This window comes from Pelodiscus sinensis, chromosome 20 (genome assembly GCF_049634645.1).
Source record: "Pelodiscus sinensis isolate JC-2024 chromosome 20, ASM4963464v1, whole genome shotgun sequence".
Taxonomy (NCBI): Eukaryota; Metazoa; Chordata; order Testudines; family Trionychidae; genus Pelodiscus; species Pelodiscus sinensis.
In genome coordinates, this window is record NC_134730.1 from 5,781,659 (window position 1) to 5,808,601 (window position 26,943).

The 26,943-nt window shown below is 43.6% G+C and overlaps 1 protein-coding gene across 1 annotated transcript in view; it reads right to left on the reverse strand.

Annotated features, from left to right (window-relative positions):
• Window positions 1-26,943, reverse strand: part of FOXK2 (forkhead box K2) — a 96,157-nt gene that overhangs the window by 10,867 nt on the left and 58,347 nt on the right. Inside the window, exons 2-8 of the mRNA XM_075903536.1 lie at window positions 25,820-26,014; window positions 19,931-20,078; window positions 19,292-19,438; window positions 16,284-16,477; window positions 15,163-15,338; window positions 13,255-13,551; window positions 12,780-12,989 (exon numbers count right to left, since the gene is read on the reverse strand). Coding sequence (XP_075759651.1) covers window positions 12,780-12,989; window positions 13,255-13,551; window positions 15,163-15,338; window positions 16,284-16,477; window positions 19,292-19,438; window positions 19,931-20,078; window positions 25,820-26,014 — 1,367 coding nt within the window. The remainder of the gene's footprint in view (window positions 1-12,779; window positions 12,990-13,254; window positions 13,552-15,162; window positions 15,339-16,283; window positions 16,478-19,291; window positions 19,439-19,930; window positions 20,079-25,819; window positions 26,015-26,943) is intronic.

Consider the following 26,943-nt stretch of genomic DNA (forward strand, 5'->3'; position numbering starts at 1 on the left):
AGTCTTGCTTCCCATGGGACCTTACCTACCAGCTCTCTGAGCTTATCAAAATCTGCCTTCCTGAAATCCATTGTGTCTATTTTGCTGTTCTCCCTTCTACAATTCCTTAGAATCATGAACTCTATGATTTCATGATCACTTTAGCCCAAGCTGCCTTCCACTTTCAAATTCTCAACCACTTCCTCCCTATTTGTTAAGATCAAATCTAGAAAAGCTTCCCCCCAGTAGCTTTTTCAACCTTCTGAAATAAAAAGTTGTCTCCAATGCAGTCCAAGAACTTATTGGATAGTCTGTGCCCCGCTGTGTGAGTTTCCCAACATATGTCCAGATGGTTGAAGTCCCCCATCATCACCAAATCCTGCGCTTAAGATGATTTTGTTAGTTGTTTAAAAAAGCCTCATACACCTCTTCTACCCGGGTCGGTGGTCTGTCATAGACCCCTAGCATGACATCACTCTTGGTTTTTTTACCCCTTTTAACCTAACCCAGAGACTCTCAACTCATCTGGTTCCTACGTCCATCTCCACTTCAGTCTAAGTGTGTACATTTTAATATTAAGGCAACACCTCCTCCCTTTGGCCCCACCTAACTTTCCTGAGTAAGCCAAACCCTTCTATACCAATATTCCAATTGTGTGTATTATCCCACCAAGTCTCTCTGATACCAACAATGCCATAGTTGTGTTTGTTTATTAGCACTTCCAGTTCTTCCTGCTTATTACCCATGCTTCTTGCATTTGTATAGAGGCATCTAAAATACTGATTTGATCTTGTTCATTTATGTGTCTGACATTCTATTTTAACTATAGTTTCAACTACAGACAGTCCCCGAGTTACACGGATCCGACTTATGTCGGATCCGCAGTTACAAACGGGGATTTTCTCACTCCGGGGCGAGAAAAGCTGCTCCCCGTCTCCCTGGTCTGCTGGGGGAGCCAGCAGACCAGGGAGATGGGGAGCAAAGCGGTGGAGGACCCGGGGCCGGACCCGCGGCGCTTCCAGCTGATCTGGAAGCGCCGCGGGTCCGGCCCCGGGTCCTCCTCCGCTTTGCTCAGCGTCTCTCCCTGGTCTGCTGGGGGGGGGGGGGGGGGGGGGAAACGCAGCTAGTGCCCCCCCCAGCAGACCAGGGAGACGTGGAGCAAAGCCCAGTGCCTGTGGTAGAGCAGGTGGGGCGCTGCTGGTTGGTCACGCAGCACCACTCCTTGGCGCTTCTGGACCAACCCGGCAGCACCCCAGCTGCTCTGCCCCAGGCATCCCCAAGTCAGCCGCTGCTGAAACTGACCAGCGGCTGACTACAGGAAGCCCGAGGCAGAGTTGCTCTGCCCCGGGCTTCCTGGAATCAGCTGCTGATCAGTTTCAGCAGCAGCTGACTTGGGGACGCCTGGGGTTCTTAAGTTGAATCTGTATGTAAGTCGGAACTGGTGTCCAGATTCAGCCGCTGCTGAAACTGATCAGTTTCAGCAGCGGCTGAATCTGGATGCCAGTTCCGACTTACATACAGATTCAACTTAAGAACAAACCTACAGTCCGTCCCTATCTTGTACGTAACCCGGGGACTGCCTGTAATTTGCCTGGTACTCACATTAGACTTACTAGTCTGTAATCACCGCCAGGATCACCTCTAGAACCCCTTTTAAATACTGGCATCACATTAGCTAATTTCCAGTCATTAGGTACAGAAGCTGATTTAAAGGATAGGTTACAAGCCACAGTTAATAGTTCTGCATTTTCACATTTGAGTTTTCAGAACTCTTGGGTGAATGCCATCTGGTCCCAGTGACTTGTTACTTTTAAATTTCCAAAACCTCCTCTAATGATACCTCAATCTGGGACAATTCCTCAGGATGTGTCACCTAAAAGCAATGGCTCAGGTTTGGGAATCTCCCTAATACCTCAGCCGTGAAGACCGAAGCAAAGAATGTATTTAGTTTCTCCACAATTACTATAACATCTCTGAGTGCTGCTTTGGCATATCGATTGCCCAGTGGCCCCCCAATAGTAATTCAGCAGGCTTCCTGCTTCTTATGTACTTAAACATTTTGCTATTTTTGAGTTTTTGGCTAGCTGTTCTTCAAACTCCTTTTTGGCTTTTTTATTATTAGATTTTTACACTTAATTTGACAGTTTATGCTCCTTTCTATTTTCTTCACTAGGCTTTAACTTCTACTTTTCAAATTATGACTTTATCTTTTGTTAAATTTAATTTTTTTTTTTGAGAACACAGACCACTCTGCCCGGCAGGTGAAGCAAGAACACTTTGCACGTATTTCTGACCACCCTGAGCTCTGTGACGTTTATGTGGATGGCTGTCTCGGTCTGGGATCACTGGCCATTAGTCTGGGCCACTCAGAGGTAAGCACCTCAACTCTTTTCCAAGGGGTTAGAAACTAGTTCCACCGAGTGTTGGGGTTGCCTAAACAGGACACCAGCGAGGAGATTGTGTGGTTCCATTCATCATCACAAGGAGTGGAGGATGCAAGGCAATACCATGACTACACAGTCAAGGAGATTCTGTGCTGGGGAGTACACTGACGCCAGCCAAACCTGGAGTGGGAACATCTTGATGAGCTTGGCTAAAGGCATCACGTAAGTGCAAGCTGCCATATGGCCGAGGATGTGTAGACATGCCCTTGCTGTCATTACGGGGACAAGGGACAGCTGGTAAATGAAATCCTGCAGTGCTCTGAACCTGTTCCAAGGGAGAGATGCCATGGCTGCCACAGAGTAGAGTACTGCTCTTATACACTCGATTCTCTGCACTGGGACTAATGACTATATTTTGTTGTTTACGAGGAGCCTGAGACTATGACATGTGGAGAGGAGATCAACGTCCCCCTGGACTTTCTGCTGTGAATGGCCCTTGACCAGCCAGTCATCCAGACAGGGATATACCTGGACCCCTAAATGATGTAGGTAAGCTGCTACCACCAACATGCACCTTGTAAATACTCTGGGTGCTATGGATAGGCTGAAGGGTAGGACAATTATTGTGGTTGCATCCTGACAAAAGGAAGAAAGGAGAGCAGCAAATTACATACCCTGGACTTCAGATAAGCAGACTTTGGCTCCCTCAGAGAGCTGATGGGCAGGACCCCCTGGGATGCTAACACGAATGGAAAAGGAGTCCAGGAAAGCTGGCTGTATTTTAAAGAAGCTTTACTGACAGCAAAGGAACAACAATCCCAGTGAGCACTAAGAAAAGCAAATATGGTAGGCGACCAGGGTGACTTACTAGGGAAATCCTTGGCAAGCTTGAACACAAAAAGGAAATTTACAAGAAGTGGAAAGCTGGACAGGTGACTTTGGGGGAGTATAAATATATTGCTCAAGAATGCAAGGGAGCAATCAGGAAGGAAAAGCGCAACTGGAAATGCAGCTGGCAATGGATAGGAAGAATAACAAGAAAGGTTTCTATAAGCATGTTAGCAATAAGGTGGTGATCAGGGAGGGTGTGGGGCCGTTACTGGACGAGGGAGGTAACCTAGTGACAGATGATGTGGGAAAAGCAGAAGTGCTCAATGCTTTCTTTGCCTCTGTCTTCACAGACAAAGTCAGCTCCCAGACTACTGCACTAGGCAATGCAGTATGGGAAGGAGGTGGGCAGCCCTTGGTGGAGAACAAATGGGTTAAGAACTATTTAGAAAAGCTAAACCTACACAAATCCATGGGTCCGGATTTAATGCATCTGAGGGTACTGAGGAAGTTGGCAAATGTCACTGAGGAGCCTTTGGCTATTATCTTTGAAAAGTCGTGGAGATCGGGAGAAATCCTGGATGATTGGAAAAAGGCAAATGTAGTGCCTATCTTTAAGAAAGGGAAAAAGGAGAATCCAGGAAACTATAGACCAGTCAGCCTTACCTTAGTCCCCGGAAAAATCCTGGACGGGGTCCATCAAGGAATCCATTTTGACGCACTTGGAAGAGGGGCAATGATCAGGAATAGTCAACATGGATTAACCAAGGGCAAGTCATGCCTGACCAATCTGATTAGCTTCTATGATGAGGTAACTGGCTCTGTGAATACGGGAAAGTCAGTGGATGTGATATACTTTGACTTTAGCAAAGCTTTTGATACGGTCTCCCACAATATTCTTCCCAACAAGTTAAGGAATACTGTGTACAGATGTGGTCTCTTCACCTCAAAAAATATATTTTGGCCTTAGAAAGGGTTCAGAAAAGGGCAACTAAAATGATTAGGGGTTTGGAAGAGGTTAAAACAACTGGGACTTTTCAGTTTAGAAAAGAGGAGACCGAGGGGGGATATGATAAGTTATTTATTAATTCCCATAATTAAGAATAATGAGGCCTTTTTTAAACAATTAACAAAACTATCCAAAGCCCAAGATTTGGTGGTGATGGGGGACTTCAACTATCCAGACATATGTTGGGAAACTAACACAGCGGGGCACAGGCTATCCAATAAGTTTCTGGACTGCATTGGAGACAACTTTCTGTTTCAGAAGGTTGAAAAAGCTACCAGAGGAGAAGCTGTTCTGGATTTGGTTTTAACAAATAGGGAGGAACTAGTTGAGAACTTGAAAGTGGAAGACAGTATAGGGGACAGTGATCATGAAATAACAGAGTTCATGATCTTAAGGAAAGGTAGAAGGGAGACCAGCACAATTGAGGTTATGGATTTCAGGAAGGCAGATTTTGATAAGCTCAGAGAACTTGTAGGTAAGGTCCCATGGGAAGCAAGACTGAAGGGAAAAACAACTGAGGAGAGTTGGAAGTATTTCAAAGGGACGTTGTTAAGGGCCCAAAAGCAAACAATTCCGCTGTGTAGGAAAGATAGAAAATATGGCAAAAGACCAGCTTGGCTTAACAAGGAGATCTTGCATGATCTCAAAATAAAAAAGGAGTCATATAAAAAATGGAAACTAGGACAAATAACAAAGGATGAATATAGGCAAGCAACATGGGAATGCAGGGGCAAGATTAGAAAGGCAAAGGCACAAAATGAGATCAAACTAGCTACAGGCATAAAGGGAAACAAGAAGACCTTTTATAAATACATTAAAAGCAAGAGGAAGACCAAGGACAGGGTAGGCCCACTGGTTAGTGAGGAGGGAGAAGTAGTAACAGGAAACTTGGAAATGGCACAGATGCTCAATGACTTCTTTGTTTCGGTCTTCACCGAGAAGTCTGGAGGTGTGCCTAACGTAGTGAATACAAGCAGAGAGAGGGTAAGTTTAGAAGATAGGATACACAAAGAACAAGTTAAAAATCACTTAGGAAAGTTAGATGACAGCGAGTCACCAGGTCCTGATGAAATGCATCCCAGGATACTCAAGGTGCTGAGAGAGGAGGTATCTGAGCCTTTAGCTATGATCTTTGAAAAATCATGGCAGACAGGGGAGATTCCAGAAGACTGGAAAAGGGCAAATATTGTGCCCATCTATAAAAAGGGGAATAAGAACAACGCAGGAAACTACAGACCGGTCAGTTTAATGTCTGTCCCAGGGAAGATAATGGAGCAGGTAATTAAGGAAATCATATGCAAACACTTGGAAGGTAATAAAGTGATAGGGAATAGCCAGCATGGGTTTGTGAAGAACAAGTCATGCCAAACTAATCTGATAGCTTTCTTTGATAGGATAACGAGCCTTGTGGATAAGGGAGAAACGGTGGATGTCATATACCTAGACTTTAGTAAGGCATTTGATACGGTCTCGCATGATATTCTTATTGATAAACTAGGCAAATATAACTTAGATAGGGCCACGATAAGGTGGGTGCATAATTGGCTGGATAACCGTAGTCAGAGAGTTGTTGTTAACGGTGCTAAATCCTGCTGGAAAGGGATAACAAGTGGAGTTCCGCAAGGGTCTGTTTTGGGACCCGTACTGTTCAATATCTTCATCAATGATGTAGATATTGGGATAGAGAGTACGCTTATTAAGTTTGCAGATGATACCAAACTGGGTGGGGTTGCAACTTCTTTGGAGGATAGGGACATAATTCAAAATGACCTTAGCAAGTTAGAGAAATGGTCAGAGGTAAACAGGATGAAGTTTAATAAAGAGAAATGCAAAGTGCTCCACTTAGGAAGGAACAATCAGTTCCATGCATACAAGATGGGAAGTGACTGTCTAGGAAGGAGCATGGCGGAAAGGGATCTAGGGGTCATAGTGGACCACAAGTTGAATATGAGTCAACAGTGTGATGCTGTTGCAAAAAAAGCAAATATGATTCTAGCTTGTATCAACAGGTGTGTTGTAAGCAAAACTCGTGAAGTCATTCTGCCGCTCTACTCTGCACTAGTTAGGCCTCAGCTGGAGTACTGTGTCCAGTTCTGGGCGCCACATTTCAAGAAAGATGTGGAGAAATTGGAAAGGGTACAGAGAAGAGCGACAAGAATGATTAAAGGTTTAGAGAACATGACCTATGAAGCCAGGCTTCATGAACTGGGCTTGTTTAGTTTGGAAAAAAGAAGATTAAGGGGGGACATGATAGCGGTTTTCAAATATCTAAAAGGGTGTCACAAGGAGGAAGGAGAAAATTTGTTCCTCTTGGTTTCTGAGGACAGGACAAGGAGTAATGGGCTTCAAGTGCAGCAGGGGAGGTTTAGATTGGACATTAGGAAAAAATTCCTAACTCTCAGGGTGGTCAAATATTGGAATAAATTGCCAAGGGAGGTGGTGGAATCTCCCTCTCTGGAGATATTTAAGAACAGGTTAGATAGACATCTGTCAGGGATGGTGTAGACGGAGCGTGGTCCTGCCTTGAGGGCGGGGGGCTGGACTCGATGACCTCTTGAGGTCCCTTCCAGTCCTATTATTCTATGATTCTATGATAATAGAAGAACTAGAGGACACCAAATGAAATAAATGGGTAGCAGGTTTAAAACTAATAAAAGAAAGTTCTTCTTCACACAGCGTATAGTCAACCTGTGGAACTCCTTGCCAGAGGAGGCTGTGAAGGCTAGGACTATAACAGTTTGAAGAGAAGCTAGATAATTTCATGGAGGTTAGGTCCATAAAAGGCTATTAGCCAGGGATAGAAATGGTGTCCCTGGCCTCTGTCTGTCAGAGGCTGGAGAGGGATGGCAGGAGACAAATCGCTTTATCATTGTCTCTGGTCCACCCTCTCTGGGGCACCTGGTGCTGGCCACTGTCGGCAGAGAGGGTACTGGGCTAGATGGACCTTTGGTCTGACCCAGTACGGCTGTTCTTATGTTCTTAAGGAAGTATGGATTAGATAAATGGATAGTAAGGTGAATAAAAAAAATGGCTAGACTGTTGGGTCCAACAGATAGCGATCAACAGCTCCATGTCTGGTTGGTGGTCGGTTTCAAGTGGAGTGCCCCAAGGATGAACTCTAGGGCCAATTTTCTTCAACATCTTTATTAATGACCTGGATGGATTGCACCGTCAGCAAGTTTGCAGATTACACTAAGCTAGGGGAGAGGTAGATACATTGGAGAGTAGGAACAGGGTCCAGAGTGGCATAGACAAACTGGGGGATTGGGCTAAAATAAATCTGATGAGGTTCAACAAGTACCAGTGCAGAGTTCTATGATTGGGATGGAAGAATCCCAAGCACCGTTACAGGCTGGGGACAGAGTGGCTAAGCAGCAGTTCAGCAGAAAAGGACTTGGGGATAACAGTGAAGCTGGGTATGAGTGAACAGTGTGCCCTTGCAGCCAAGACGGCTAGTGTCATATTAGGGTGTACTAGGAGGAGCACATCTAAAGATGTTATTATTCCCCTTTATTCAGCACTGGTGAGGTCACATCTGGAGTACTGCATCCAATTCTGGACCCCCCCACTATAGAAAGGAAGTGGAGAGGGTCCAGCGGAGGGCAACCAAAATTATGATGGGGTTGCAGCACATGACTGACCAGGAGAGGCAGAGGGATTTGGGCTTAGTCAGTCTGTAGAAGAGTGAGGGGGGATTTGATAGCAGCCTTCAACTTCCTTAAAGGAGGTTCCAAAGAGGACAGAGAGAGGCTGTTCTCAGTAGTGAGGGATGGAAGAACAATGAGCAATGGTCTAAGTTAGACTGGTGGAGCTCTAGGTTGGATATTATAAAAAACTTTCACCAGGAGGGTGGTGAAGCACTGGAATGGGTTCCCTAGGAAGGTGGTGGAATTTCCATCCCTAGAGGTTTTTAAGTCCTGGTTTGACAAAGCCCTGGCTGGGATGATTTAGTTAGTTAGGGTTGGTCAGGGAGTTGGACTTGACCTCCTGAGGTCTCTTGCAGCCCTAGGATTCTATGATTCTACCTTGAGCCTCAGAAACCATCTATCCCTCTCCAAGATCACAATGTGGAAGTACATATCCTTGAGGCTGGTAGGTCCAGAATAATTGACCCCAGGGTGATCATAGAAAACTTGGAGTGGGCCAGGTACTGATTCAAGTCTTGAAGGTCCAGAATAGGCCTGAAGGTCCTCCCTTGGCCTTGGGTTGTGCAACTGGGCAGGCACCTTTTCTACTGCTCCAGGCAGAGCAGCTCTGCAACCTCTGTTGCTTGTGAGAAGGGTCCCTGAAGTGGAATGGGGAGGGAGTGAGGGAAGGGGGGAGTAGAAGTCAGCTGGAGGGGATAGCCATCCTGCACCAGGACCCAACAGTCCGATTAATCTGCCCAAGCTGGCAGGAAAGGGTGGAGGCAGGCGGCAAAGGGGCAGGAACGATCCAAACATCCTCCATGTCGCCCTGGAACATACCCTCAAAAACCATGCATGCCAGAGGACTTGGGCTGGCTCAACAAGGATGACAGCCCTGCCTTTTACGGAAAGTCTTCATGCACCCTTGTACTGGGTCCTGCCAGGTATTTTGCACTTTGGGCTGAGCAGATCGGGGCTTAAACTTTTTATGCTCTGGCCCTGGCATACAGAGACCCAAAGTCTTGCAGTTTGATATCCATCTGTTCCATCAACAGGGCCTCACAATCAAAGGGGAGGTCCTGGATTGAATTCTGGGCCTTTGGTGACAGACCTGACCAAAGTAGCCATGCAGCGCTTCTCATGGTGATTGCAGGCACCATGGACCATTCTGCTGAATCTGTCATGTCCGATGTTGCCTGCAGAGCCATCCTTGCTATGGCTGTGCCCTCATCCAATAGCACCCTGAACTCTTTTTTGGATGCTTCAGGGAGGAACACCTCAAACTTGGCCATCAACTGCCCCGAGTTGAGGTTGTATCATGCAAGTAGAGCCTGATGGTTTGCAACCCGTAGTTGACACAGCTGGCCGAAGAATAAAGCTTTGTTCCAAACAAGTTGAGGTGTCTGGAGAACTTATTCCTCAGCATGGGGGTGGGTTGGCCTTGCCGCTCGCTGTGGTTCACTGATTCCACCACCAGAGAGCGAGGCGATGCGTGGGGTGTCGAGCACTCAGCCCTGGGCAGGCACAAAGTACTTTCTCTCCGCTGTCTTTGAGATAGGATGGATAGATGAATGGGTTTTGCCAGCGCACCTTGGCAATTTTGGCTACCACTTTGTGTAGGAACAGGGCTAGTCTGGCTGGTGTCCACTAGCCCAAGAACCCAAAGAGGGATTCAGAGACCTCTTGGAATACCACTGCTCTTGAGAAAGGCTTTTGTATCATCCGGAGGGACCATGGGAGGTGGGTATACAGTGGCCTTGTCCAATGAGGAAGAAGAGGAGGATTGGCCCTCTTCCAGGGATCCCTCCTCCATATGAGGGGTAAGATACCCTCTCACCTCCAGTGCCTGGATCCGGCTCACGGGAGTGCTGAGGAAAGCTCTGAGGCTCCAGCCACCAAATGGGCTTCCTCAGGCTGAACCTGAAAACCCCAGGGCGCCCAAGGACACCATTGCATCTACCACTGCTACTGAGGCCAAAGGGTGCCCTAAGAGGCCAGCTGCAATATCGCATGGTATGGGTTTAAGTGAGGTGCGGAGGGCTGTGCTGGAGGCAAGGAGACTAAGTCCAAGACAGCAGCAACTGATCGGACACTGGTGGAGGCCCGGCTTGGAGAGTGCCCTATGCTCCCTGCAGTGGCGAGATTCCCGTACCAACTGCAATCTCGGTGATTGAGTACGGGGCCTGGAGCGTCTGGTAAGCAGCCCCTTGAGGTTTTATGTGTACTCAAGGGATGCCGGTCTCCAGTGCTGGGCCACGGATCTGGACCTATACGAGCAGGTCCAGGGACCAGAGGAGCTACTCAGTGCTGGTGGGTACTGATGCTGAGGGGAGTAGAGCTTGGCACGGTGAGAATCATATGGGGACCCATTCTCTCTACAGTAACCCTGAAGCCGCGGAGCTCATGCCCCCAACAGTCTGTGCTCCAAGGAATAGAATACTGGGGACTTAGCATGTTGCTGTGGCAAGACCTGCCCCAAACCGGTGAGGCTACAAGGGGCCCTCCAGTCCACGTGTCCCGGTGAGCATGAGCAGGGCTCGCCGAACCTGTGGCGAGTAGATTGTATTATTTGTCGAGCCCTGAGCATGAGCATTGGATGCTCAGTGACCCATTTTCAAATGGCAGTTTTCCACCTGCGCCTGGGCCCAGCCAGCATTGTTGACAGCATCTGCATTGTAAGAATGTCTTGCACCGCTTGGAAGGCCTCCAGCATGGGTGGAGGCTGCTCAACTGTGACGGGCAATGTTGACTGGCCAGGCTGGAGTGGCCCACCTAAGCTGGGGACGTGTCCTTGTAGCGTTCCAAGGGATGGTCCCCTTTATTGGCTTTCTGCTTTCAGGGTGCTGGAGAATGGTCCTTGGCAGCCGCCTTCTTAGGCTGGGTGCCCAGTGCTGAGTCGACAGTGCTAGAGGGGAGCTCCACACTGAGGCAGAGGTACTTAGCGCATGTCCCGGTGTGGCTCTTGTGGCACCAAGGAAGACTCCATAAGCAGTGCCCTTAATCAAATGCTTCTCTTATTGTCCTGGGGTGGAAAGAACTGTACATCTTGCACTTGGAAGAAATGTGCAATTCCCCTAAACAATGGAGGCAGTCGGCGTGAGGCTCACCAACTAGCATGGGCCTGCAACATTCGACACAGGCTTTAAGTCAGGGGAGGGAGTATGCCTCAGGCTAAGACCCAATGGGGGACTAATAGTTGACTGTTCTACCAGCACTTAAGGGAAACTATTTACAATTGAACAGAGGGAATGGCCAACGCTATAGCTAAGGCTGGGGCAGAGCGTTTCAAGCACTGTCACTGGCGGCAAAAACAAACTGAAGAGGGAGGGACCCAGGAGTGCCACTCCAGGGTGTGCTGAGACCAAAGCCCCTACAGGTACTGCTGAGAGAAAATCTTCTGGCTCTGGTGCACTTGTGGAGAGCACATGCACCTATGTTGAATGGACATCGGCAAGCACTCAAGAATTTTAGATTTAGAATCAACTAAATTATAAATGAAGTGGTTTTTGGTTTTAAGTGCGTCTACTGGTATGGATTCTATTTGATTTTTACAAAACTTCTCTAAGAAAAAAACAAATTAAGACTGATTCTGCAAATACACATCTAATTTTGCTCACATGAATTGTTTCATTGACATCAATGGAGCTACTCATGTACTTAATTTTAAACTACTAAATAGTTAAAGCATCAGGGACTAAAACAGAATTTGTCACTAGACGTTTTTAATAAAAATTCAGTCATTTCAAAACAAAATGGCTTCAGCAATAATAAAGTCAATTTTTCAATAATTAACAAGTTATTACAACTTTTTATATACAAAGGTCAATATTTTTAAGAGTTCCTAAATACAAAGCCAGGCACCCAAGAATGGCATTTTCAAGAACTCTAACTGACTTTGGACTGCAAACCTTGATGGAGTATAGCTTTGTTGAAGGAATCTCATTATGCATTAGTTGATAGCCACAACAGCCTGTGCTATCTTTGCATTTTATGTTTGAGTTTGTTTTAGTCTCATAGTAAGTATGTTAACAAGGCCCTGAACTTGACATTCCCAAGTATACATGAACAAGTTATGTAGGAACATTTCTTAGAAAGAAGTTCCTATGTAAAATCTGAAATTCCAGGAACAGTTAGGAAACATCATTAAAGAAACAAGTACAAAATAGTTCATCAATTTAAGAATATAAAATGAGAAAAAAGCAAAGAATCAGCAACATGTAGATTAATCTGCTTTAAATAAACAATATATTATTTTTAAATTGTATTTTTAATTCACCTTGTTTCAAAGGGAAAATTAAAACAAATAGGCATGAAATTAGATTCATCAGCAAACCAAAGCAAAAGTCATATTCAATAAAAATGTACATTTGTTCTGCCATCCAATCAAACTGCCTACTCAAAAACTGGGACATCAAAGGGTATTAGATAGGCAAGAAGCTTTCAAAAGAATCCTCTAGAATTCTTGTAAATTTTAATATTTTTTTCTTTACAAGCTTTGGAGAAAAGTAGAGCAGAAGAATTACCTAAAAAGCAGACTGCCCAAAAAAGCCAATTTGTTTTTGGCCACCGAGAGAACTGGTTGCCTGTTTTAGTTGTACTGCAGCCTTTGTGCAGGAACAGTTTTCAAGAACTAAAGAAACATTTTTAAGTTATTTTTATGTTGGGTTTAATTCAAGTAGTCATCCTTGACAGTGCCCCTTTAAGAATTCCAGAGAGTCAATTCCCATTCTGGTAACAGACAGGCTTGTCTGTCTGGCATACACACATGGCTGCATGATGGAACTGAAACAGTATGTCCTGAAACTGTGTCAGTGCAAGCAGCTAAGGAAGGAATATAAATGATGAGATTTTACAAATGGGCATTCTGAGAAACTGTACAAATATGCTCATTCGGCAGCCAGTTCCTACACTGGAAATGTTTGTGGCTACAGGAAATATTAGTCAAAAGCTTACCAGTGTTGCCCTGCCCTTGTATCGCTGTGGTGATGGGTACTATGTGCGTTCCATTCTGCGTTACAGTTTTTATTGGTAGCTGGTGTTGACCTAGAGGTGCCTGTTGCACTATAGTAACTGTCTGTAAGGGCGTGGTCTGAGATGTCTGAATGATACGACTGGCAGCTCCTATTGTAGCATGGCTAATAGCAGGTATAGGTTCCACTTTAACTGGAAAACAATAAAAGTTATTTAATGTTATAAGACAATAGCTTAAAACAAAACAAGATAAAAAGTGATTTTTAGTTAACTTTATCTCTCCAATGACTATAATTCATCTTATTAATAAACCTCAAAGCATCTGAAAAAGTGACCATGGAATAAATATTCTATTTTAATCCATTTTTTTCCACTTGCACCGATGAAGTGATTTTTAAAAGACACATAAGGCATTCACATATTTATACAAGACTTACTGAACTCAGCCAATTCTCACCTTTTACTTCCTTGTGGTCTCCATTCTCTTGAGGTTCTACCTTGGGCTGGGTTACCACTGCAGCTTGTGTAACCACTGCCTGTCCAGCTACAGTGTAAGTGTTTGCTGGTGCTAATCCAGTCACATTTGTGACTGACACAGCTGGTATCTGGTGAACAACATGAACTGTCTGAACTACGGGCTGCTGGGATGTTGATGTTGTCACAGGAGTTGTAACAGTATAAGTGACAGGTTTAATAGTTTGTGGTAGCTGCCGTTGTACGGTAATTAAAACTGGTTGGCTAGATAGAGGTGATCCTATCAAAAAAGACAAAAATAAATTAGACTAGAAGTTTGAATCAAGTATTCTTTTAGTTAATCATTCTATCAAATATACCGCAATGAAGCCTTGTAAAAGCAATAACCCTCACTATTCTCCTTCATTGGATGCTACAAGAGCTAAGAAATAGATAATAAAGACTTAATACCTTACAATTTTGGCATGTAGAGTTGGAGCAGAGGTGGACAAAGGGCCCTCTGCGGACCGGATCTGGCCCACCAAACCGATGGATCCGACCCACAGCAACCCTGCTGCTCCCCCACCCCCAGGCTAACCAGGGCCTGGGGAGCACGCAAAGTCTCCTTGTCCCTGCAAGAGCGTGTGGTGGCTAGAGAGACACGTTGGCAGTTTTAAAACAGCCGGCATTTATCTCTAGCTGCCATGCACCTTTGGGAGCGGGAAAGTGCGTGAAGCCTCTCATGTCCTGTCCCCATCCTGCCAGGGACGCGTAGCAGCTAGACACACATGCCGGCCGTCTGAAAACTGCCAACGTGTGTCTCTAGCTGCTGTGCGCTCTTGGGGGATGAGGAAACTTCGCACGTGCCCCCACCCACAGGCACTGATTGGCCTGGGGGCAAGGGGAATGCATGAGGACTCCTACCATGAGAGGCATCTAGAGGGAACCGCCAACTGTTTTAAAATCGCTGGCCTTTCTCTATTGGGGTGGGGGGGGGGCCTTCTTGCGCTCCCCGACTCCAGGCCAATAAGGGTTGGGGGGCAGGGGGAGAGCACAAGAAATCTCCTGGCCCTTCTGCTCAAGGCCCCAGCCCTTCCGGGGTGGGCCCCTTTTAAAAATTATTGCCCACCCCCGAGTTGGAATAATCAGACTATTGCTGCTGGCTCCTTGTATGAGACCTAAATAAATACCTACACAGTCTTCTCTGTACCAGAAGGGATAGCATTAGGAAACACGGTAGCTAGAACACAAATAAAACTGCCAATACAACACAACTAAATATTGGTGAGGGACGGGGAGAGATGTAAGGGGTTCAGAGTCAATACAAAAGAAACATCCCACCATTGAACTCAACCCTTCCCATTTTTGGTTTTCTTGCCCTCTACTGAAAATATGGCTGTAATTATGTAGTTGCAAATATGTGCAATAATTAAGATATTTATTTAGTATAGAAACTCTTGATCCAGGAGATCACTTTGATCCAGGTCAACCATTCCTAATGAAGCTTTTTATCCAAATTCACGTTCTGCCCATGGAGAATCTGTGCTGTACAAAAATATTTAATAGTTTTCCAGAAGAAGAGATGTCAAAGATATGCTACTGTTTTCCCACCTAAAACAGAAGTACAGTCTCTGCTTACTAGCAAAGCAAGCATCTATCTGTGCTACAATGAACATACATACACACCAGAAAGGAAATGAATCAACTCCATTTGCAATTTTCAGGAAAAACTTCACACACTAAGTTTACGCACTTCCCCATGTTTTGCCTTAATTGAGTTAATGAGCTATCTGAAAACATTCACAGATTTTTTAATTTAGGTGTGAATTCTACCAAGACTACTTCAGGCAACATATTTTACAAATCATCCCTCATCACTGCACAGCAAAAAAGTATTTTAAAAAATTCTCACCTGGGGCACTCTGTGCAAATCGTGCTTCCTGTATTACTGCTAGTTTTGGCTGGATAGCACTAGGCTCAGTTTCCATTGGGACTGGAGATCCTTCCCTTGACAAGCTCTCAGGGGTCTGTACACCACTGGAGTGGGCAGACAACACTCCAGAATGATTAGGAGAAGCTGGGGCACTTCTGTTTTTTAAGAAAATGAAAGCAGCAGCTGGTATGTTAAGTTAATTATGACAGATGAGTGACCTTGCTGCTAAAAGTTGTAATATATGTACTTTCCACAAGGGGGAACCCTTTGCCTTCTACCAAACAAGTATCCATCAAATCCATGACTTTGATTCTGCATAAACCTTTGTTAGCCAAGAGAAGAATTCAAAGGAAGTCTTTGGCTAAGGTTAATGGAATAGAAACATTTGGACATTTTCTGATGGAGTGTTTCCTAGCAATCCATACAACAGTACAAATGTTTAGGGTGTGCGTGTGTGTGTGTGAGACAACCAGCTATCTAAAGAGTAAGTCAAAGCAAGCCAGCAGCAGAGAAAGGGGACACAACCTGTACATAGCTAATAATTGCATCTATGTAGTTCACCATTAAAGAATATTAGTTAAATATTATCAAGCTAACCATTTTTGTCATCTGTACTTCAATGAAATAGTAACAGCTGAGATCTCATATTTTCACTGTAAATAATTTTCAAAGGCATGGGAAGGACAAGTTAGCAATTAAATTGTAATTGTGAAACAACGAAGTACAGAAAATCTTTCATATGTTAACAAGCTAACAATTACTTCTGTAAACTGAGCTAGTACATTAGCACTAAAAAGCAATAGAAAACCAACCACAATCTTTACTGGTGTGTTATACAGAATTCATCCTGACTCAGTGTTTTAAATTAAATAACTAAATTTGTGATTTAGTGCTGGATACACAACTATCTAATTTGTACGTGCCTGGAGGTTAAAAACAGCCATCATTTTTGGTTCTGTTATAGAACTGTAATTCAAATCTTACCATACCAACATGTTACTATTTAAAGTACTGTTCTCTCTTACTTCCAGCAGGAAATTTAACATTTACGGTAAACTTCTGAAAATTAAATGTCTTTTTGTTCATCTGTTTTTCCTTACCTAGAAGAGAGTGGTCCCAGAGGGGTTCTAAAGCAAGGTACTCCCCTAGGCCGCCTTTTCCTAAAAGCCTGCTCTATTAATTTGCTTTCAGAGGCAGGGTCTATCCTCCAGAATGAGCCTTTGCCTGGTTCTTCCTGGGAACGTGGTACTTTGATGAAATAACGATTCAGAGAGAGATTGTGGCGTATTGAATTCTATGGAACATAAAAAAATATGTAGAATTCATATATATTTTTACTAAAAAGTCAGAATGTGGCCTAGCTTAGTGGTTTGTAGTTCAGGAGACTCGGGGTTCAGGTGTCTAGCTCCTTGGGGTAGCCAATGCATGGGAGTGCTATAAACGCAGAATGCTAAGCCTGGGGAAGGCAGTCTTGGCATTGCGCAAACCTCTCCCACCAGTTCAAGAATATTGTTAACAAGCTCCTTAGGATTGAAATGAGATTTCCTCTCACAAAAAGGGCAGTAGTCACAAAGAATGGTTTCAAAAGTCGTGTGGACATAAAGCACTGGATAAAAAGAAAAATTAGTAGTACCTGAACACCTTACAAAGTGAAAGTCAAAACTGTTCCCCCCTTCCCCCCATTGGGCTGCCAAAACATACTATATACACCGATTCTGATCTTGTACAATAACACTGACATTATTTTATAGTAAGGAGAGAAGTTTGATTTCAGAAATTTCAGATCCAGCTAGATACTTGGGAGTTTGACTTTCCTTGCCACACAAAGAAGGAGAATTCTTTCAGCAGCTTCAGTTCCCAGTTGTTCTTCCCCAATACAGGAAAAGATATCTATCACTTGACAGTCTCAAAAGAGAGGTCAAGGATTTAGCGGGCTTATGAAAACTGTGAATGGTAGTAGCTCCAAATTTAGTTTACCGGGGTTAGTATCCTCTCATGCTGCAGTCTGCATGTACAACATGCCTAATACGCAGCAATGGCAAGACGACTAAAATCTGATGCAACTTCACATATGTACTCTGGATGAAAATGTATGAAGGTACCAATGTTCTGATGCACGGGGAAAGTCTATCTTTGACTTTATATGCTTCATACATACATGGAGACCTTTCAGAATTTGATAACTCAGGTGAAGGGAAAAAATACAACCATTCAAGTATGTACTATCCTGTTCTGATCCACTGAATGTTAGCACTGAAACATCTGGGGAAAATTTTCATAATATTTCAATTTAGCACTCCTCAAAATCCCCAAAATTAAATGCAAACCTCATCCTAGGCTCAGATGTGGTTTATGAGCTCTCTCAGAGAGCTTAAAGAATTTAGGGCAATGTTACCCTGGTTTATTTTCTTCAGTGCAATCTAATGCTAACAGAAAGTGCTTCCCCTACCAAAGACAAAAACAGAACTAGCTGAACACATGAAGAATATAAGTTTATCAGTTACATTTGTCTTCATTTGTTAGAAGGGGAGAAGATTAAATCCAACTTTTCTAGACTGAAGGACTACAGAATGGGCCCAACACTATGAGCCTGAAGCATACAGATTACCTAACGAAAATTGTCATGTACTGCCTGCCTGAAGCCAGAAGCTAAGTGTATTGTTCAAAAATGAGATGTTTCCTACTATCATGACAATATTTTGTAAGACTATTAACCAAAAGAGCCACTCCATTTTATTGGAACACCTACCAGGCTGATCCATCTTTTATACATACTTCTAGCTCTTTGGTGTGATCAAATCTGAAATGTCCGTCTGCCCTACTGCTGGAAAGTGGAAGCATTTAACTTGCTGTGAATGTGAAAGTTAACTCTGTCACAACTCCTCACACTGCATTTATTGCCCCTGTCCTGAAAATAACTCTGGTATCTGCCTCTGTTGCAGATAAAAACTTTACTAAGCAACAGAAGCAGTGAAACAGACATTACATGACTGACATGATGGTTTCAAAGGCATGCACAAGGTTCTGAAGAGCAGAAGAGAAACGGACCAGTCTTGCTAATTGTTCTCTGCTGTCCCTTGGTAAAACTAGAAGCAGCAGTGGAGGCACTGGAGTTGTATGTCTGTGTACCTGGGACAAAACAGTGCATATGGTTTATAGTCAACTGGTTATCCTAGCAAATGTTCCATTATAAATTTGTTTATTAAGAAAACTTAAAATATTGTGCAGAAGAAGACAGTTTAGTCTTCCACACTCAGCAGAGGTAGATTCTCATCAGTTGCAAGTGGACAAATGGAATTATCTCGTCACCTGTGTGAGCACAATCAAAAATTAGGTGGTCAACAGTGTAAGATAAGTACACCAGTAGCTAAGAATCTGTAAGCTCAAGATTACAGCTTTCAACAAACTTTGTAGTCAGAGTATTTGGGATTTCATTTGGGCTTGCTGAGGTAACATCACAAGTAGGGAGGTTAGATATCGTGTAACTGAATAATTTTGTAATCGCATGAAATCTTAGTAGCTACATGTCTATTTGATAATCCCCAGGGGTGGCAGCCAGTGCGCTCCTGGCCCAGGCCTGGGGAGCCCCCTGCTACTCCTGAGCTGCTGCCTCTGTATCAGAGCTCTGTACCAGTTTGGATGCCCCATGAACAGGGGCTCTGCCTCTGTATCAGAGGCAGCAGCACAGCGTGGCAGGTGTTCTGCAAGGGGAGCCAGTTTAAAAACCAGTTCCCCATGTAGTCTGCCTCCCACTCCATGCTGCTGCCTCTGATACAGCCACCTATATGATGTTTATATTTTTTCTTCAATAGAAATCCTATTAATTCCCCTATTGGAAATCTAGGGGAATGCTAAAGCTAGAGAATGATGCTGCCATAGTACAACAAAGCCTCTGCCAACCTAGAGATTTTAAGATTAGAAACCCATCCAATACACATTTAAGAACCATTCAGTCCATCAAAAATCTACTGAAGAGCGGTCATGGTCACTAAATATAACTAGTATAAATAAAACAAGTTGGCTTGGCATATTTCCTATCATTTATTTCTCATGCTAATAGTTGTTTTTATTCATGACTTTTAAAACAAATACTAGAAATGAAATTTACCTGCCAGCCCTTGTCTGCAGTCCTGTAGTATGGGTAGTTTTTAGTTATGTGCGTATAAATTCCATTTAGTGTAAGCTGCTTATCAGGTGCCATTGTAATTGCTTGTACTATTAGTTGTGCATAAGAATAAGGTGGCTTTGAGTCATCCTATAAAAAAAAAAAAAAGAACCCTTAAAATATTTGCCTTCATAAATTTACAATATACCTCTTAGCTAAAATGTAAACAATACAATTATCAACTTCAATATTGAACACTTCTGGATGACCTGCGGATTTCAAAAAGGAAAGCTAAAACCAAACTTACAGCTTCCAATCAGGAGGATTTAAGATGGCAGTAAAAATTAAAAGAAACGAATACAAAATTTAAACAAGGACTATGAATCTAAATGTCTAAGAAATGATGGTCATGCAAATAATTGGAAGCCAAAACAGCCATGAAAATCTTCATTGGTAATCTATTTTTTTTTAAAAAAAAATCAAGATATAAGGCATATCAAACCACAAAAGATTTCTATCTTCTATCCCTTTTAAATTTCTGAATGCCAAATCATGTCTAAGTTAATATACATGGGATAAATTTCCAACATTGGTATGTTGGGGTCAAGATTTTATTATGAATTCATTCTGTGTAACGTTTACCTTTGGGCTATCACCACCCGATGCTTCCTTGTCGTTTTCTGACTGTGAATTGTCAGCCATTAAATGTAGGTCAGATGGTATTACACGACTCATTTTGTACCCTGAAGAGCCTGCACCACGCGGACTAGACGGGCAGGAATTTGCAGCACTGTAGAATATAAAAAAGGATCCTACTATTTTGTTATACAGTATATCACCACATTATATCTAATCAAATACTTCTAGTTACAGGAAAACTCACTAGCGCTCCCAGTCTGCTGTAAAAGATCTGTCAGTATTTCTATTATAAACGGAATTTATAGCTCATGGTAAGAATCAGAATCACTCCAGAAAACAAGATTTCAGGCGCTCTCTTCAAAGCAAGAAGGATTAACTGTTTTGTAGATTATATTGTATTTATGTAAGCGTTACTGACAATGCGTCCATTTTAGTTAGAGGCTCTGTCTACTTATACAGCCAAAAATTCTGGATGCTTATCTGAACCTCTGATTAGAAAGCTTTCAGAAATTAGGTCTTATGAGAAATTTCCACAAATCTTGTTTTTAGCCTAGTCACAAACTCTGTTTATCTTGGAGTACTGTTTATCTGGATGAAACAACATGTTTGAAAACATAATGGTTACAAGCTACAAGAAAGTTCTGGATGTTTCTTATTTAATCAAACACATATTTCAGGTAAACTTATTTAGAATATAGACACTGAGCTGTATCAATCAACACTACAAATCCTCACGTAAAGTAATAACTGAATAGGCCAAATACTAGTGAAATGATGACATAGTGAAAAACACATCAACAAAACAGTAGGCAAGGGTAAACTTTGATAACTGGCAGTCTGCTACGGCTCATTACTGTTAGGAAGGTATAAAATATTAACTCTAAAATTCAAATGATTTTTTACCATATCTTTTGAAAATTGATGTTTTTTCCATCTTTTATAGCGTACCCGAAGACAGCTGTACAAAGAGCTATTCTTCTGGAATTCCCCATGTCCCTTTACAGTTAAGAAACAGTTAGTGAGCAATCTTTTCACTGCTTAAATATTTTGATGTAATGCAAGAAGCCCCCCAAATGTTTACATAATGACAGGATTCAATTCCGCTTTCTGTAGCAACAAAAAACACAATTAGGAAAATAAAAGCAGGTATCTGAAGTCTTCCAAGTTCCCATCCACATGATTTGTTCCAAATCCAAGATACTAGTTTAGATTAACAGATTAATCCAAATATATAAAGTTTAAAACTTCAAGGAAAAAAAGACAGTTAGTTTCTCATAACTGGTGTTCTTCGAGATATGTTGTTCATGACCATTTCAATCAAGTGCGCTTGTGCTGTGTGCACAAGTTTCATAAACTTTTCCCCTAGGAGCTCTGGGTCGGCTGTGGAGCGCCCTGGAGCGGCGCTGCTATGACAGGCTTTATATATTACTGCCACCTCAACTCCTGCTTTGGTTCCTTCATGGCGAATACTCCAACAGAGGAGAAGGAGGGCGGGTATTGGAACGGATGTGAACACCACATCTTGAAGAACATGTGTTACGTGTAAACAGGCCACTGTCTTTTCTTCAAGAGTTTGTTCATGTCAATTCCAGTCAAATGACTCCCAAGCATCTATTCCCCAGAGGTGGGGTCGGCATTAGGAATCACTGATTGGCACACAGCTCTAGTCTGCTAGTCAATAATGAGCACCTCCTCCACCTGCAAAGTTCATGTTCCAGACTACTAGTTGGTGGAGCTCTGGATATGCCTGTAATCAATGGGCCTGCCACAGCTTCATCTGGTGATGACACAAGGATGTCTGTGCTGTTAGGGGGGTCAGCTTGGGTTGGATCTTGACCTCTTCCTGCACCAAGCTGGTGTTGGCAAAGGTTCTTGTCTCCACAACGTCCGTGGTCCCCTGCAGTGATCTAGAGACACTGGCTACCGGTGGCTGAGAGGCTTGAGAGTCCCTAAGCGATCTGGAATGGGGGTGAGTCTGAGCCCCTGGATCAGGGGTGGGCAAAATAAGTCTAGCGGGCCAGATCCAGCCCACCAAGTCATTTGATCTGGCCTGAGGCTGACCTGCTGAGACCCCAAAGCTGGCAGCTCTCCTCCACGGGGGCGTGTGGTGCCTAGAGGGAACCACCAGCCATTTTAAACAGCGAGGCGTGCCTCTAGCAGGGGGCGAGAGACTCCATGCACGCCTGACCCCAAGCCCCGCTCTCCACTGTGACGATTGGCCTGGGGGCAAGGGAGCACGCTCACTCTCCCCCTTCCTACCAGGGGCATGCGGCGCATAGAGGGAGCCGCCAGCTCCTCAGAACAGTGGGCGGTACCCTCTATGTGCCGCACAAACCTGGTGGGGGGCGAGAGTTCATGCGCTCCCCCGCTCCAAGGTTCTGCCCCCAGCTGTGATGATTGGCCTGGGGGTGGAAAGTGCACAAAGTCTTTCAGCCCCCAGGGGCACGGCCCTGAGCAGCACATGGAGGAATTCTGCTTCAGGAACTCTGTTGGGCTGCTGGCTGGGAGCCATCTAAGGTAAATGACTCCTGGCCAGAGTCTGCCTCCAACACCTCTGCCCCTGCCTCCTGCACCCCAGCCCTTCCCACTTACTAACTCCCTAGGTCACCATCCAAATTCTCTGCACACACATCCTAACCCAGATCACAGTTCCTTCCCAGCCCCTGCACTCCTTGGTATACTCCTCCTCCAGGTCAAAATTCACTCCTGTACCCATACTTCCTTGCAGACCCTGGTCCCTCTAATCCCCCCTCCCAGGTAACAACCCCCTACTTCACCCAAACTCCCTCTCAGACCCCACATGCTCTCCTGCAACCCCATCTCCCTTCTGCACTCAACCTCTATCCCAAACCTCACACCCCCGCCATGGAGAAGTGCAGTCCTTGACCTTTTTCCAAAATCTGAGAGTGCCCCCCCCCCCAATCAAAAATTACTGCCCAGCCCTGTCCTGGATGCACCATGGGACTGGTGGTAGGCTCAGGGTGTCCAAAAGAGCCTTTGTGGGGTGGGGGCCACTGTGGGTGCCAGGCACTGACTTTTCGAGTCTATGCTTGCAGGTGTGGCTTCTGCTTGAATACAGTGAGGCTGCTTCTGACAGTCAGAGAGAGATGACCTGAGGGGCGCCAATGAACCCAGAGACGGGGGTCTGCACTGAGCGAAGGCAGTGCTGGAAAACTGTGCCAGCACAACCTTGGGGATGATTGGTGCTGGCTGATTCGGGACAGAGAACCGTGTCATGTGCTCAGTGCTCCACCGCTTCTGGAGGAGTAGATCTGTCCCTTGTCTCTGGTGCCGGGGAAGGAATTCCATGATCCCTCTGTGCTGGTGAGGGCAAGTGCTGGGGAGAAGAGGACACTGATCTATGTCCCCTGGACTGAGGCACTCATGACAGTATCTGGAGGGGATCCAGTCTCAGAGATCGCTCTGCGGTCCCTTGCAACCTCATAGGTGTCTAGTGTAGATGGCTTGTACACTGGATTCTGGTTCTCAAGAAAGACACTTTGTGCCAGACTCTACTGTGCCTGCTTGACTGGTGTCAATGGCTGATCTTGCTAAGCCTTACATGCTAACATTCTCTTGTGCTGGGAAGGATCATGAGAGGGGCATGTCTTGTAAGGACAGCATGCTCTACCAACCTTTCGGCATCAGAGAGGTATAGCGGTGCCATGCATCAGCTGGTGCCAGTAGGCTTCAGTGCCGAGAGTCTCTAACCCAAGAGTCCTTTCTCAGTGCCATTTCACATACCGATGACGGCACGCTGCATATGCAGCTTGCGCCTGGTGCCCCTATAGATCTTGCACCTCTTGGACTGATATTCTTCTCCAAGACACCTTGTGCACACCTCGTGGGAGTCACTGTTCAGCATAGACTTTTTGCTAACTGTCCAAGTTTTAAATCTTTGGCCTTTTGACATATCCTGGTGCCCATGAAGGCCAATAAATATGGGTGAGCCTGCCCCCTACTAAAGACTGAGTTTTACAATTGAAAAGTAACTAACTGTTGAGTAGTTAACACAACAAGGTATAATGCTAGTTAAGGACGGGGGGGGGGGGGGGGGGGGGGGCAGGAGAAGGGGAGAAATGTTCCAACACCGCCACAGATGGTAAGAGGGAACTGAAGACAGGGTCAGGGAAGCAGTGGTCTATAAAGGCTGCCATAGCAGCATCACTCCAAGGGGCTTCACTGACCCTACAGGAAAAATTTCCAATACTTGCGCATGAAGTGCATGCACACCTGACTAGAATCAATGAGAACAAGCACTCGAAGAACTAGTGCTAATGGATACCACCTGGAAGGGTGAGACAAAAAGTAGCATGTGCCAGGATTTGCTTTGCAGGCAGACAGGAAGATTGTGCTGTCTCCCTTTGAAGTGACTGACATTTTCTTGAATGTAAATACAGTATCATACAAAAACACTTTTCTTCAAGAGAAACTTTATCTCCACAATTCCAACATTTAAGGTTAGCTCTTAATGGGCTGTCCAGCAGGGCCGCCGGAATTTTATCCATGGTGTGTGAAACTGGCCTTCAATTGAAGATTAAGAGTCTGAGGGTCAGCACTTTTAAAAAAATGTTGGTCAGTACTGTGCAGTGTAAGTTTTACACATATCAACTAACAGCATGCAACACATCTGGCATAATCAAAGCAAGTTTACACATCCTTCACACAACACAATGAATTACAGGAAAAAATGTCAACCTAGCCAAACCCTCAGAATGGTATAGTGATTTTTAATGGTCTAGTTTAATAGTTGAACAACTATGTTCAATAGTCCTGGGAGAGGACTGCAACATCTGAGAAAATGCAAAAGCAATGGTGACACATTTATTCAAATATATTTGTGAATACAGTCATTTCTTGTGAAAGATATTTTTTCCTGACTTAAATAAAAACCAGACGACTGCTATACTACCAAATCTCTTTTTCCAAATGCACCATTTCCAAACACCACACAATTACCATCACAAAACTGGAATGAAGAGCTCTACTCCTGTTGAGTATCAACGCATTTAGCTCTGAATTTAAACTTTGTAATATGACCCAAAACAGAATCAGACATACTAGTTGTACATTCATTGAATCAAGCAGATCTACCAGAATTAGTGAGGAAGAGATGGAATTTTCAAAAATATTTAAGTGACTTAGCTGTGTCAGAAAATTCTACTCAAAATGCTCTTCTAGCAGTTTGCAAGAAGGTCAATTAACAAGCCAAACATTTGTGGCAAGTCTCTAATCAACACAGCTAAACTGACAGACCCAAATTAACCTCACCTACCAAAACTTCAAGAACAGGAGAAGTACTGTGTTTTGATATACTATAAATACGACACTTAGTTTAGTGACTGCAGTCACTAGTCAGTAAGAAACTCGGTTTTTATTCATTGGTTTTCAATGTAAGCATTGCCAAACTGCTAAAACATTTTTCTGCTGACAAACTTACTGAGGACACTGGCTTTCAGTCCGATGCTTAAGAATAGCATTAATAATGGAAATAAAAATAGAAACTACATTAAAATGTTGTCATGGGGATAATGAAGACCAACAAAAGCAAGAAAACTGTAAGTTAGATTGATGCTTAATTCTTAAGCTCACTCTAGTGTGTCCAAATATTTCGGCCACTGGGAAATGTAGCCTCATTCACTGCTTGTTCAGAGCACAGCCTTAACCCAATGACATGCTTTTGTCTATTTAAAGTCAGACCGTCATGATGGTAACAGATTTGTATCTCTGTGAATGGGTAGCCACTGAAAAAACACAATGCTATATTTCTACTCTAAGGCTCATCTAAGGCTACTCTGAGCTCCAACATAAGCATTATTGTAATGAGCTACGTCCTGTATTGATTCTGTAATCATGTACTACCCTACATGCAATGTTGCAAGATTTAAATACCTGATAGTTCCTGTGGGAGAAGGGAGAGGGCTGATCAGGTGAGCCATGTTGTCTGGAATGTTTATTGTTAAGGGAGAGATCTGGGGTTGCACAGGCTTCACTGGAGACTCTGGGGACTCCTGTTTTTCTCTCTTTTCATTGGACAGAGCTGTGAATGTTATCTTGATATTTGTGCTGGGAAACCTGAAAGTACATCTGAAAAACACAAATATATATGCAACAGGTTTACAAGTAATACAACAGACTTTGTGTAACTCACAAACAAAACTTTACCCCAATTAAAGTAGGAAATAGTGTATCTTGGGCAATGATCTGCAGTTATCTTCATTTTACACACACACACACACACACACACACACACACACAATTTTAGACTTTATATAATATAATTGCATACATTAATTTTAATAGCTGCAGCTCACTCTAGTTTTCCTGTACTCCATCTTGAGATGAATTGGAAATATACTCCAAATGGGGTATTATTTTGAAAACATCTGATCAATGGCATCAGAAGGAATGGGTTTTGTGCATTAATTTGTAAATTGCTTTTTATAATGTTCCTAACAATCAATATAGCCACAGAAAAATCACAAATCTCAGTGTGAGTATACTGAACTGTTAGCAACTACTAGAGATCTAACAAGTCGTCCTCCAAAATCCATTCATCAGTATCATTTTGTTCACTATTACCCTGATCCTGCAAATATTTATGAAGCACTTAACTTTACACTGATCAGTCTTATTGTGAAACTACTCAGAGAAATTAAGCAGGTACCTACATGTTTGTGGGATTAAGGCGTATATAATTTCACTAGTATGAGTTAAAAGCAATTTTTGTTTTTTTTCCCCTCCTAAACCACTTTACTATGAATAAAGCAATGCTAATGGTGCCTAAACATAAAAGCAACAGGCAATACAGAAATTAACAATCTTGACAAATGTAGCCTTAATTTAAATTAAAAAATAGACAGATTTAACACAAAAAATATAGTCACTTAAAAATAAAAACTTAATATAGCAAACATATAGACTTAGTTTATTTAAATTTCATAAAATCAAGTTATATAAACAATATGCAAAGTGTTTAATTTTATCTACAGGCAGTCCCCGGGTTACGTACAAGA